The sequence below is a fragment of the Centruroides sculpturatus genome, unplaced genomic scaffold (genome assembly GCF_000671375.1).
Source record: "Centruroides sculpturatus isolate CEXI.00-Female unplaced genomic scaffold, Cexi_2.0 scaffold22, whole genome shotgun sequence".
In the NCBI taxonomy this organism is placed as follows: Eukaryota; Metazoa; Arthropoda; class Arachnida; order Scorpiones; family Buthidae; genus Centruroides; species Centruroides sculpturatus.
In genome coordinates this window covers 801,512-817,232 of record NW_019384323.1, presented here as the reverse complement: position 1 = coordinate 817,232, position 15,721 = coordinate 801,512, and the positions used below count along the sequence as shown (strand labels likewise).

Here is a 15,721-nt window from a genome sequence, read left to right as displayed (position 1 = left end):
TGCAATAGCCACTGCCTTTTTAGTCATTTTATTTGCCAAATGGTAAGTTTCTTTATCTTCAGGCCTTCCCATCAAATCCCACCTTTTCTTTGCCTCTTTCTTTTGTTTAACTACAGATTGTACCTCAGCATTCCACTACCAAAGTTCCTTTCCTTCTGGCAATATCTTCTCTGTTTTCCCAAAACTTCTTCTCCAACTTTCAAAATGCAATTACTATTCAGCCACAATGTTTGCACTTCATCCGGGAACTGGATTTATTTTAACACTTTTACCTTAAACTCTTTCCTTAATTCCTCCTCTTTCAATCTCCACCATTTCATCCTTTGTTCAATCTGGCTAATACAATTCTTACAATGGCCCATAAGAAAGTCACAATCCACCAGAAGAACTCTATGTTGTACAGCAACACTTTCTCCATTTAACACCTTACTGTTTCTCACTTCACTCAGATGTCTCCTGCAGCACAAGAAAAAATCAATCTGGCTTGGATCTACCTCCACTCATGTATGTAATCAGTTGATTCGCTTTCTTCTCAAAGTAGGTGTTAACTAGTGCAAGTTCAAAAGCCACAGCATGATCAAAATTAATCTTTCTCCCACACTCCACCTCCCAAGAACTCTTCTTTCTGCATTCTTTCTCTTCCCAATATCACCATTTAAATTGCCCTACAGATTAATCTCTCATTCATAGAAACATACATTATAACTTTGTCAAGATCTGTCCAAAAGTTTGTCTTTTCTTCTTCTCCACTACCTGAATGAGGAGCATACACACACACAATCATAATGAAAATGCCACCAACATCCAACTTAACGCTCATAATTCTATCACTCCTTTGTTTAACCTCACAGACTCTGTCTTTTAGAACTTTATCAATTACAATACCAACTCCATTCCTTCTTCCCTTATTCTCTCCATACACAAACAACTTGTACCCTTCACCAAGTTCTTTAGCTTTATTTCCTTTCCACCTTGTCTCTTGCAGGCACAAAATGTTCACTCTCCTTCTTTGCATAAGATCCACCAACTCTCTACTCTTCCCATTCAATGTTCTGATGTTTAAAGTACCTATTCTTATACTTGTCTTCTTCCTCTTCTCTTTCTGGAGTAACTTCATTATCCAAACCCATCTTTGGTTTGGTAGCCCAGCTCATTTGACATAGTTTACGGGCAACATGACTGTGCATCGCTTCAAGGAGACGTCCTAGCACAGTTATAACTTACTTGTAGTCTAGCAGATATTTCATAGGTTTTACGGCCAGATGCCCTTGCTGATGCCAACCCTATTTGTTATAAGGTTAAATATATATATAAAATTTGTTCTAATATTCAAACCATTTCCTTTTGTCTATTGACAGTTCTAATTAAATGTAAAATAAACAAATAAATAAAGTGTAGTCAGTTGACATAAAAATAAATGCAAGTGACCATAAAAGAACTAGAAGACATTGAAATATTTGAAAATGCTCCACATTTTGTTGTCACACTGAATGGAGTAGATCTGAGTGAAATTTTAAGTGTAGTATTGTATATTGTTATATTATTTATCAAATTAATTTTTCCTTAATAATCACCATATTTTATAGCAGAGATGCAGATTTTAGAAGTGAAATTGAATTGTTGTTTACTTTGTTTCTGATCAATTCAATCACTTGTTGCATTGCTGCCTACTTACACAATTATGTGCTTGCAGTAAGAACAAGTTACTGAACCACAGTTTCAATTTTCACAAAAAATCTGAACTACAAAAAAATTTAAAAAAGAAAATTCACTTTTTATTTCAAAACACTTTTTGGCACTATTAAATGGGTGAATTTTGTGTTGGCTTGAATTAAAATGAATATTTATTCAATCTCTAAAAAAATTTGCAAATTAATAAACTATGTTTAAAAACATTTTCTGAATTGCTTCAATTAAATAGCTAAACATAAGTTTTATCGTCATTTTATAAACATTATTTCCTCTTTACTTTCACATATTATTTTGTAGATTTATTAAAAAGTAAAAATATTAATGTGAAAATGTATTTTAAAATATCATAAAAATATGGTTGTCTTTAAAAAGATAATGAAAATGTAAGTAAGGTTTACCTTTTTGCAAAAACTTAGTGCATTTATTAAATAATTTTTCAGAAAAAATTATACATCTTTGTCATGGTAAATAAATTTTGCATTTATGGATGTCAAAAGAACTGTTAATTATCATCCCATGCAAAAAATAGGTCATTTGTAGCATTGGTGATGGTTTCAATTTTAATTCTGTTAATCAATTTATTACATCAAGTTTACAATTGTTTGTACTATCCTATAATGATGATGGCATGTGTTTATATTAAAGCATTCTTTTAATTAAAAATTTTTATGTTAATTGATCAGTTTAGTGTTGTATGGCAAATTATATGGTAGGCCTATTAATTATTTATCTGATTAAATTTAAGTTTTCCAAACTATATAGTAATAATTACCATATTTTTGCAGATTGTTTGGTATGTTGGTCTATCTGGAAAGACCATGAAATCATATATATCCATATGGTAAAAACCTGCATGCCAGTTTAAGTGAGATTATGCATCCCTTTCCAGAGGGCACATGAAACTCACAGATGCTAGTTTTCATTCTAAAATTGTGAAACTGTCAGCATTACGTCAAAAAGTACGATTATATGTTTAATTTCTGCATTTTGTCTTCTTTTTAATGATGTAAAATACTCATGGAATTCACTACGACTAACATTGGGAACTAATCAAACATCTTTACTATACCCAATACGATTAAAGCTATCCATCAACCAAAGCCGATTATTATTGAGCTAGAAACGGCTATAAATAAAATTTATAATTATTAAATTTATCAAGAGCTGGATGGTGCTTAACACCTAACTCTAATGCCAAATTGTCTATTAAATTATTAGTATTATAGCCATTTCTAGCTCAATAATATTCAGCTTTGGTTGATGGATAACATTGAGAACATCTATATTATGAGTGGATGGGCACAAATCTTCATATTTTTTAGCTGTAAAGATGTCTATTCATGGAATGCTGAAAGTGACTTTTTTTGTGTTTATTTTATTGTAACTTGATCCAAAAATACAAAAATGAACATATCAAGTTTCAGAATCTCTGAATTATCTCAACTTATGCCAATTAATTTCTGCTTTGTGTGAAATTTGAGAGAATGGTGTTATCTTTCAGAGTCAAAGTAGACTGACAGTGCAGGCTACACTAACTACTAGCATTACTAATTTCAATAAGAGGCTAATTGTTTTATTGCTCTGTAAACAAAAACTCTCTTCTGTCAGTCAAATTAAAATGTTGTTATTTTATTGTACTCAGAAGAATATTTTCTTTAGCAAAAGAAAAGTTAGTTTTGTTACATCTGATTAATTTTATTTTTTAGTCACAGTAGATAATTTCTGTTTATTTACTTATTTTATATATAGTAGGAAATGTGAAGAGACAATAGATTTCCACCTCCAAATAACAAGAAAATACCAAAAATGATTAAAAAATACATACATTAAACAATAAATATATAAAAAAATTATATATATGTAGATAAGACAGACATATAGAAGTAGACATAAAGAAGAGTAAAAGGAGATAATGTTAAAATGGCATTTACTAACTTATCCCAGACAAATTGAGAGGAATTTTATGATCTTATCAATGTGAAGTTTAAAAATAAGTCTACAGGTATACCTCGAGTTATGTCATTCCCGATTATACGTCGTTTGTCAAAAAAGTATACGGAAAAACAAAAATCAAGTTTAAGTCATTTTATTCAACTTTACATCTGTCCGCCACAAATACTGAAGTCATAATATCACTAGAAAAATGTTTAAAGAACATAAAATCATATTATAATATATACATTTACAAGTATATACTGTATTTACAGTACACGCATTCATAAATTTAAATTACTTTTTTCTGTACTATATTAAAAACTAAAATTTATTTGTTTGTAAGCTTAAAATAGATCCTTATTAACCATATATTATTAAAAATGCATTAATAAATAAAATACAGAACGGGAATTGGTAATTTATGATTTAGCCTAGTGGTAACTAGATTCGGAGACAAGTAAATTCGACTTAAGTCATTCTCCTGGAACCAATTACTGACGTAAGGCGAGGTATACCTGTATAGTCAAAAATTATTCCCAGGTCACTGTACAAGTCAACAAATTTAATCATTTGCTTATTTATATTAAAAATGTGAGGGGAGGATTACAGATCAATGAAAAACACATCACTACTGTTTTCTGAATATTGATTTTCAAAGTTACCTTACTAAAAGCAGAAGCTAAAATGTTGAGATCTGTTTGTAATATCAGAGGGTCATAGTTTAAAGCTTTATGTCATCAGCATATGCAATTGTTTTGTATTTAATATTAGTAAAAGAAGAATTTCAATACATACTAAAAAGAAAGGAGAAAATTCTAGGAACTCAAAATTAGCAATTTTTTTATCTTACATTTATGGGACAAAAAGTAGTTATTAATCCTTGAATGATGAGCTGGGTTGATATTGAAATTTTCATGTAAAGTCTGTAAAAGGGTATAAGACAGCACGGAGTCAAATGCCTATGAAATATCTAAATATACAATGTAAGTTGCTTTTTTCTTTCAAAATTTTCTAAGATGGCACAAGTAGTTTCAAGTAAATTAGTGCTTGTAGAGTAGTCATGAATTCCAATGTGTTGATTTAGTAATAATTTTGATGAGAAGGGTGCATAAATTTTTTGATGACCCAAGTACATTTTAGGGATGAATCCCCAAAAAGTGCATGAGTCATCAGCAAAGATAGACATAATTTTATTAAAGTAATTTAAACAGGAAGTGTGACATTGTTTGTAAAACTGATTCTGAAGTATTCGGTGAATATACAGGTCACATGTATTGCCACTATGTTTACTTTCAATAAATGCTGTTAAAATATTTATATACAGTAAAATGTCATTTATGAATATAAACTACTAGCAGACCCTGCCACGCGTTGTTATGGCTCAAAACGTATCTATTATAAATGTATAACACTTCCCCCGTGGGGAGAAATTTTTTGAAAAATTTCTTAAGTGTACATTCTCTTGACGTACCCTATTATATAAATTATTAATTAAAACGCAATCAAAAACGCAAAAACCCACATCTAAAATAATATAATAGAAGCCAAGTTCTTCACGGTAAGCCTTAATTCTGTCTCTCTCCCCCGCAGGGGAATATCGAAAAAATCCCTTCTTAGTGTACATTCTGTTGACGTACCCTATTAAAACGCAATCAAAAACGCAAAAACCCGCATCTAAAATAGTATAAATAGAAGCAGAGTTCTTTACTGTAAGCCTTAATCCTGTCCATCTCCCCCCAGTGGGGGGAATTTTGACATGTATATTATATAAAAACACATGCGTATTCGAATGCAGCATTGTGTCAAAATTTCAAAGGAATCGGTAGAAACAAACGAACATTACATTTTTATTTATATAGATAGATAGAAGATGATCTGCTTTAGTTCATTTTCACAGAAAAGCAAACTTAGGGTGTCATACTCGTAGCCCCATCTGTTGGACATAAAAGCCTTAACCTAGATTATATATTTTAATTTATATGAATGTTTAACGGAATAATATATAGCCTATGTCCACCCTGAGGTTCCATTCTAAATATTGGTGAAAGAATTTTTGAAATTGGATGAGTAGTTTCGGAGATTACCTGCTGCAAACAAACTTACATACATACAAACATTACCTCTTTATAATATTTGTATAGATTGAATGATCCTATACATGAACCTGTTTCCAGTTTTAGTTATTTGTTTATTTTTTGATAGAATTTCAATATGTGGAGTATGAGAGTACATAACAGTAAAAAGAGTAACAACTTGTATTAGGTTCATGATCATGCATGAAAAAAAGTAAGATTCAAAGCCAAGAGCTTACAACTATCAACATGGAAGAGAACATGGAAAAAAATTAAAATTTGTGCAGAAAATAAAGGAGAAAATACATACAGTGCTACACAAAAATATAAGTTCAAGTAATGTGTTTAGACTGTAAATGAATAAATTGTTTAAATGAAGTAGTAACATATAAAAATAGTCAATTATTTTACTAATAATCAAACTTGAGAAATAGAGTTGAAGAAGCAAGTCTAGCAGCACATTTGATTTTACTTGCTGACAATTTAGATTAAGTAGCAAGTAAACAAATCTTTCGTCATGAGATGATAAACAACATTTTCTTCCAGGGCATTTTTTAGCGGCTCCATCAATTCAACATTTTATAACATTAGCTACAACACATTGAGAACAGCTAACTGCAATAACAATTTCCTAGTGGGTTGCTCCACTGCCATAAAATCTACAAATCTGTCAAGTTTCAGGATCTCTGAGTTGGCATCCACTTGGCATTGTTTCTTGTTCTCTCAATGATTATTACAAGTAATGTATCTCTTTGTACACTATGTGAAAATGTTTGATGTAACATCATTTGCATACTTTGTCCCATGATTGTGCATGAAATTTACACTGAATTTATAATTTTGTCTATGTAAAATTTTAATTTTTTTTTTACTACTTTGTTTTCAAATAATTTGTGAGTATAAAACTATTTAATATAATAAAACAAATAGATATAATAGATTATTTTTGATTGTTATCATTTCATTTAAACAATTTACTCATTTACAGTCTAAAAATATTATTACACTTATATTTTTGTCTAGCACTGTATTACTTCTGAATATCATGCATAGGAATTCTATGGCCACTGTATACTTTTCTAATTATATCAAATTTAATGATTAATCAGGAAGACTATAAAACTTTTTTAATAATGATGGTCTTCATAAAATCTTCCAATGCATCTAAATAGAAACTAAATGACTATATATTATGTATTTCCTGACATTTCCTGATGAAGGCCGATAAATTCAGTGGCCGAAAACGTTTGACATGTATTTTTGATGTTTATTTGCTGGAAATTTTGAATTTAGGTGTGAGTTGTGAATATTACAATTCCAGTTTTTGGTGAGAGTGTATTTATTATATATTATGTAATTTTTACAAATATATTAAACCAATTGAAATTTTCTAATTTAATCAATCTTAGTATATCATTAAAAAATCAATTAGAAATAATGTTAAACAGTGTTCAATACAGTCATCTTAATTAATTCTTTAAATTCAATTTCACTCTTACCATCATCATCATAATCTTCATCTTCACTATCACTTATATGAACAGAGACTTGGGTACCAGGATTATTGGTCCATTCAAAATATAATCCAAATCCAATATCATAATTGTCTGTTGCAAATTCCCAAAAAATGCAGCTGCTATCGGATCTGGTGGGAACACGAACAGTCATTGTCTCACCATGTCCAACTTTTACTATTCCATCACCGCCTTCTTTACGTAATAGTTCTTTAAATCCTTGAATATCTTTACGACTCCACATAGATACAGATGCAATTGGCGATACTTCTGACAAATAACAATTTGCTTAAAGTTATTGAGACTCATTAAATACATTTAAAATTAGAAATGTAACTAATTCCAAGGATTAATTATTATTAAAATTACGAGTAAATTTAATCTTTATGTATTTTCTTAGCCTAATGTTGCCGTTGAGAACGAATCACACAGGAACACTTTTAGTGGAAGAAGGTTGGTTTATTGGTAGGAACAGATATGCATTTCTTGCTTAATGTCCCTCTTCAGTCCTATTATAACAGATTTATCAGCCAAATTGATTACAGATTTATTGAATGCATTGAAATATTTAGATTTATGCAATAAAAGGTTTATACAAATACAAAGGTTTATACAATAAAACATAAATACCTGAGATTATAGTGACAGTTAAAACAACATGACTCATGAGAAGACAAAGGTGAAAAAAGGGGAGAAAAATGGAGCTAAAAATCTTTTAGTTCCACCCTTAAATGCATTAGAACAGTATAGCAACATATGCTAGAATAAAAAAGAGGGTAAACTTAAATCTACAATTAAGTACAATTAAGAGGAGGAATTTTTATAAAATTAATAAATGGAATACGTGTAGGATGCGAAATAATTCTGATGAAGTGTACAGAAAAACATAGACTAGATAGGAGTAGATAGTAGTCTAATGAGTATAAGAGTGGAACTAAAAGATTTTTAGCTCCATTTTTCTCCCCTTTTTTCACCTTTGTCTTCTCATGAGTCATGTTGTTTTAACTGTCACTATAATCTCAGGTATTTATGTTTTATTGTATAAACCTTTGTATTTGTATTTGTATAAACCTTTTATTGCATAAATCTAAATATTTCAATGCATTCGATAAATCTGTAATCAATTTGGCTGATAAATCTGTTATAATAGGACTGAAGAGGGACATTAAGCACGAAATGCATATCTATTCCTACCAATAAACCAACCTTCTTCCACTAAAAGTGTTCCTGTGTGATTCGTCCTCAACGGCAACATTATGCTAAGAAAACACATAGAGTAAGGAGAACAAGAAACAACCAAAATTTAATCTTATTTATTAAAAAACATGTATATAAACACTTCATTAATCTGTTTAATATACACAATACTGAAGTGATAATCCTTACAAACTTGCATGGTAAAATGATGATGACAACAATGATTCTTACAAAACTGATAAAGCATTTATTGAATAGAATATATATTAACAAAAGTATAAAAATAAAGTTATTCATTAATAATTTTAATTTCAGCATTTTCTACTAACATTACATAACATTAATTTTTCATATAAAATATATAAAAGATTAGAAATTTTGGTAATTATAAATATAGTATGGCTTTATGAAATCTTACTTTATGCAGTTTTAAAATAACAAAGTGGCTATTTATACATAAATAGCCAATTGTGTGTACATACTGTAACTCTTTTAAAGCCATGACGTAAAGATGACAGTTTTAATGTTATTTATAATTTAGGATATTCTAAATTTCGATTATCAATATCCTAATTATGATATCAATTATCGAGAAATGAGAATTAGAAATAATGGCATTGAGGAAAATCTTGATAGCAAAATATCAAAATCTTATAATACATCGGTGGAAACATGTTCTTGTTCATTTTGGAATTCTTTTAGTGCACCAAGTCGTCATATTCTTATGATAAGAAAATATAATAATTTGGACATATTTTCAAAAACTTGCTATCATGCAAGATATATTATTTCAATTGAAAATGCACTAAATATGGATACAGATGATGTAAATGTAGATATCGACAATCATATTGAAGATGAAACTTTTACTGATGATTTTGATTGTCCCAACGAAATATTATCAGATAGGGAAAAATTTAATATGGCACTGACAATAACTAAAAATATTGCAGATATTTTGTCTAATTATGGAACACAAGCCTTCAATAAATATGTAGAGGAATTAAAAGTAATAGAAAGCAATGCAAGAAATGGAATTTCTCTTTCTGAACATGAGAGTAGTGGGCTTAGTACAATTGAACCAGAAGAACCTGAAGAACAAATTCGGTCTAATAACGAGCCCTGCTCAAATCAATCAAATAAAAATGTAAAATTCAAAACTAAAATTAAATCCAAAGGACATCCGAAGAGAAAGACTAAGCAGACCACTTTTTACGAAAAAAAATTAAAATACAGAATAAAAAATAATATTTTATTTCACTTTATTGGTACCAATTACCAATCTTTTACACTTAATTACACTTTACCAATCTACTTTACAATTCAATACAATTCTACTTACCAATCCACTTAATTACACATCAATTACACTTTACCAATCTACTTTAAATTTCATTACCTGTATTTCACTGATTTAATGATATTTCATAGTTTATTGATTACTTTATTGAACAACATTGTAACTGAACTTTAATAAATAAAACTATAATTATTTATAATTATATATTTATAATTGTGTAGTTATTATCAAAATAGTAATTGTAATAACAGCACATACAGTCAGTATCCGGCCAGAATATAGGAACATACGGTCAGTATGTATAAATAGCCAATGGAGTATACATACTGTATACTTCATTGGCTATTTATAAATTGGCTATGGAGGACATGGCTATTGGAGTATAAATAGCCATGTCCTTAACATAATGCACCCTCCTCTTTCATAATATAAATGATGATGATAAATAAATCTTATTATGTGCTAATATACACGATTATCCAAAACTTAACCAAAGGTATTAAAGAACTGATTACTGCAGTAATACATTAGAATGTTTCATCTTCAATTATTTTTTGTAAATTTTGTTTAAAAAATTTTCCTATTTTAAAATGTTTAATAAATTATTGTTCCATTCTATGTATATGTACAGAATGGCCAATAATCTGTTAACACTGATCTGTTAATTACTGATACATTCAGCCCTTACTGAATATATCAGTTCTCATCATATTATTGACGTTAAGTAATGTGAGACTCAGACAACACTCCAGATAATTATTGTTTATTCCCATTCAGAGTTCTGTGATTTTAGTTGGTTCCAAAGTTTAGATAAATTCAATGGGTTGATAATAGGAAAGGCATCTTATAATAAAATGTATGACAAACTGATTGTCCTGTCTAGAAATAAGCATCAGAAATCCTATAATATACAATAATAATATGTTAAAGAAGCAAAAGATAAGTTTATGCAGAGTTTTTAATTCTGCATAAACTTATCTTTTGCTTCTTTAACCCAAATCAAACTAATTTTCTTGGAGAAAAACTTTTTTGAAAATTCTTTTTTATATTATACAAGTAATTTTTAACTAAATTTTTCAAGAAAATATTTTTTTCGTATATATATATATATAACAGGTAAATTTTTGTTACAAATTTTATTTTATTTTCATTAACTGAGCCATTCACAGGTAAAATCAATTAACTCCATTCATAGGTTCTTCATATAATTGTTAATATTTTTACATTTTTCACATAACTAATTTTATATATTAAATCAAAGCTACACTTTAATGTAATGACATATAAAAATACATTCTACATTGTTTATTTAAATTTAAAGTTTAAAAAATAATGAATATTATCAATTTCTCTACTTTTTGTTTTGTGGAGTTAATCAATTTGGAAAGTGAGAGGTAAATAGTAGTAACTGTTACTACTATTTATGTATTCACAGAATGCAGTTTTCCAAATATTTAAAAAATATATTTCTATAGGAGGTCTTAATTTATGTAAATTTTTATTAAATATATGCTCGAAGAATGCAGTCATTTATAAATTAAAATTGTCTTGAAATTAATCTCCATTAAAAATAGAAAAAATAAGAGTATTTATTAGACGAATGATTATTATGCTAGCATTTAAATATTTTTATAATCTGAGTAATTTATTAATTTATATAATGTAAATTCATTCAACTTATTTTTTGAACATTTTTTATTTTCATTAATTAGTATATTAAATAATGATTGCTTATGATTACTTATCTTTACACACAGGCTGTCAATGAAAATTTATTAATATGTATTAATTAGTTAGTTCATTAGGTTAATTCATTATATCAGTTAATTGTTAGCAATTAGATGGAAGTCATTTTTTGATAATTTACAGTAAATTTTTATAAGATTTTCATTAAAAACTTTTGCATAAAGTTTATTGATATAGAACTGATTGAAGAGTGTATATGCATTAATATAAATAATAATAGAAAAGCAATTTCAAAATTATATTAAATGTCATTCCAGCAGAAAACAAATGCAATATTCTTTGATGCATATGATTCTTGTAAATATTGTAATTATTAATAAAATGTTTATTACATATTAAGTTTTATGTTATTACTCTTAATGTCTGTAAGGATTATTATAATCTGAAAAGGTCATCTTAATGTCTGTAATGAATAAAGTTTTTAACTCTCTGCATTACAATCTGGGTCCTTCAGAACAGCAGGCTTAGGCCATTACTATCTCAGCCATCCAGTGATTAATATTAAGGTATTATAGACATTAAGTTACAACAAAATGAAAATACTCTTTTAAATTACCTGTTTCAAAATCTTCATTCTCAAAAAAAGTATTTTCTGCTTCATTGTCATAATATTCTGCACTTCTGTTGTTAGTCATTGTAATTTTTAAAGCAATAAATTCTGAAATTAAATACAGAATAACATTAATATAGAATTATTCACAAACATTCTTTAACATTTCAAATGTTATAAACTGTAAATATATTGTGTATCTTTGATTAATCTCAATAATAATATCAGTCTAAAAATGCATGTTTTACTGTTACCAAATAAAACTAGATAATAGCAAGATAAGCATGGTCAACTGGGCAATGGGCAATATTCAACTGGGCTATCGCCAAGTGCATATGGGACATCTGGGCAACAAAATAATAGAACACCAACAGACAAATAATTGACATAAAAATTTTTTATTGTTTTCTGTATTAAAATCCCTAATCTTTTTTATTGATTTTACTACCCAGTACATTTAAATATTTTTTTGAGGAAGGAGTTAAAAGAACAATCTAAATATATAATATGGAAAACCTTGCTTATAATTAAGTTCATTTTTATTCTAATTTTATTTAGAATTACAAAATTGTATAGAAGTTTTATTGAAATTTCCTATGCAAAAAATGAGTCAGCTAGTTAATATCTTCATTTATATCATATGTCAAAATTTGTAGAATCATTTAAAAATCAGATGGTTAAAGAAAGTGGCCCAAAAATGATTTTAAAATGAAAAGGTATAATTGTATGATATTAAAATAAAGAAAAAATAGATTTTAATGTATTTATTAATAATTAGCAATATATATATATATATATATGCATTAAAACACAAAATAGTATTTGAAATTGAAAACAAAATTTTTATTTTAAATTTATTAATTCATATTATAGTTATATGCAATACCACATAAATATTCTATTATATTTCTCCCACCATAATTTAAAACTTTTCTCAAAACCCTTTGGTCGCTTCATTGTAACATCTACATTTATGCTGATGTTGATAACCTGCTATTGCTCTTTCATAATCATCATCATATACTTTAAAAATTTTTCATAGTCCATTCATAAAAATCCATAAATTTGGATGACTTGTGATTTATATTTATGCTTATTTTACAATATTTACAAAAACGATCTGCCAAACTGTATGGTTGCTAGGCATGCAAAACTTTTTAATTTTGTCACCCAACTAACCATCACCTATTTGACTATCAGTCAGTTGATCATTGCTCAGAAATGTATCTCATACATATGAATATATTTATATCTACTTAAGAAATTAAATACCAAGTTAAATCTAAATTCATGGAAATGATATGGATGTTCAGAAATCTACACTAAAATAAATACAGTAGAGCGTCGTTTATCCAAATCAATTGGGGACTGGGGTTGTTCGGATAACTTATTTTTCGGATAACCAATTATGTACAAAAAAATATATTAATTTATCCCGTGTTGAAATTTTTCTCCGTTGCGTGTCGCTTCACGTTGAATTTTCGTCGATGTTAAGCCTAACGAAGACTATTGTATCGTTAAAAATTATTTTTTTATTTTGTACAAACAAAATAAATATATTGAAAAATATAAAAACAATAATAAATTATACTTCAGAAGTTAATTTAGTATCAAAAACGTAAAATATTTGAGTAGCCGAAGACATAGCCAAAGATTACAGTGCCACAGCACTGGCGAAAATTTAAATTTGTTGACTGGAATTAATTCGGATAACCGATGTTTCGGATAACCGACCTTCGGATAAACGACGCTCTACTGTAACAGTGTATCTTTATATTACTGATTTCAAGAAAAATAAAAGTTATGAGATTACTCATATTCAAAAAAATATAAAATACTTTTTATTCAAGAAAACACACTCACATTTAACTGAATTAACCTTTTAAAATTATTTAATAGTTCAGAATAATATTTTAACCGTATCATTTTTACCACAAGAATTCGTTCTATGATATTATCAAGATATGCAAAACATATAAAAAACTAATTCAATCAGTGTATTTATTACACTGATTGAATTAGTTTTTTGTTTGCTTAGAATTTAAAATAGAATGAAATGAAAGATTGTGAAACATATTCTTTTTATAATGCTACTCAATAATCTTAATAATCATATCTTTTTTTTTGTTTTTTTTTTGTAAAAAATGGCACTAAGATAAATTTAAACTATACCACATACTTATCTAAAGTATATTAATAAGTTTGTTAATTTTTCCATCATGTAGACACTAAGAGGGGCATTTTCAGCCTATCATGGGTTCAGTCAGGCCTACAATGAGACAGCTTAGTGATGAGGAGCAAAGCCCATTATAATCAGATCAAACCAGGGTACCTCAGAGTGGCTGGCTGATGCCTTTACTACTTTAGCCACTCAATCGTTTATTAATGAGTTATTAAAATACTGATGTGAAAAACAGGACTTCAACATAAACAATCTAATGTCAAACATCAACTTTGTCAACTTTCACACCACCTGGTAGTATATCTCCTGTTAAGTTCTCAGCATCAATAAAGACTCTTTCACACAACCTTCTGACCTGTTGTCCCAATTTTGTCATTTCAATATAACAACTAGCTACCAACTATTGGCAGTCATCACCAGTCCCTATAGGATTAAAGTCATCAAAATTTTCCTGTGTTTTCCTATCGGATCTTCATGTTACCCTAAACTATTCCTAGAAGAACTTTCCCAGATTGATCCAGAGCTTTCCTGATCCAGACCTGTCCCAAATGATCCAAATCCGCACAACCTCAAGACCCTACACCTCCAAGTCCTCATGAAATCCAAATCAAGAAGCATCACCATTAATGCAGGTGTTTTCCAACTCGCAAACAATTGTAAACTTTCTCTCTTGCGACCGCTAGATATAACACAATATATATTGTATACTGTATCATGTACTCCTTTTTGTTGAAGTTAAATGGTTATTTAGTTGTTAACTTTAGTGTCTGAGTACTTCCATTGGGCTGTCTCTTAGTCTTTATCCAGAACCTGATGACTTACTCAACCCATGTGACAGACACTCATGTGACCTACTTTTTAACCCAAACTAAACTTGCCGTTGCGGCTCCTGTGTCAACTGAGACACAGTGGTGTCAGTCCTGACAAGGCATCAAAGAGGTGCAACCCTCCAGTCATACCTAGACAAATTATTATGTTAATTTACAATAACTTTTTAAAACAAATTTTCATACTATATTAATTATACTTTGCAGATATAAATAAATAAATAAAATAATGTTACTTATAATTAAGTTTAAATTTATTTTAGGCATTTTGCAAGAGAAATTATACTGGTATTTTAAAAATTACATAATATGACAAGTAACAGAGTAATTTACATTATGAAATATTATTAACATGCATTATAAAATATTTTAAATTTCACAAATGTGCCATAATTAAAATTAACATACAGTGGTGCCTCGTATAACGTATGCCTCGAATAACGGACTTTCTGTTTGACCGTTACGTGACTCGAGCAACGGACTTGCTGCGAACAACGGACTTTCCGTTCAGCAGTTACGTGAGACGAACAATGGACTTTCTTCGAACAAGTGCGAATGATGTTTCCACTCTTTTGCCGTTGCCAATGACAATCTGCTATTTTTAGGATATATTAGTATTATTAGAATGTATTATTAGTATATCTGAAGTAGAAATGTAATGTAATATATGTTGATGATTTAAATAAACATTAAATGTAATGTAATA

The 15,721-nt window shown here is 28.5% G+C and overlaps 1 protein-coding gene across 1 annotated transcript in view; it reads right to left on the bottom strand.

Moving 5' to 3' along the window:
• The window catches only part of LOC111626248 (Golgi resident protein GCP60-like), a 43,360-nt gene that overhangs the window by 11,256 nt on the left and 16,383 nt on the right, over positions 1 to 15,721 (bottom strand). Inside the window, exons 2-3 of the mRNA XM_023369562.1 lie at positions 12,013 to 12,114; positions 7,199 to 7,483 (exon numbers count right to left, since the gene is read on the bottom strand). Coding sequence (XP_023225330.1) covers positions 7,199 to 7,483; positions 12,013 to 12,091 — 364 coding nt within the window. The 5' untranslated portion in view covers positions 12,092 to 12,114. The remainder of the gene's footprint in view (positions 1 to 7,198; positions 7,484 to 12,012; positions 12,115 to 15,721) is intronic.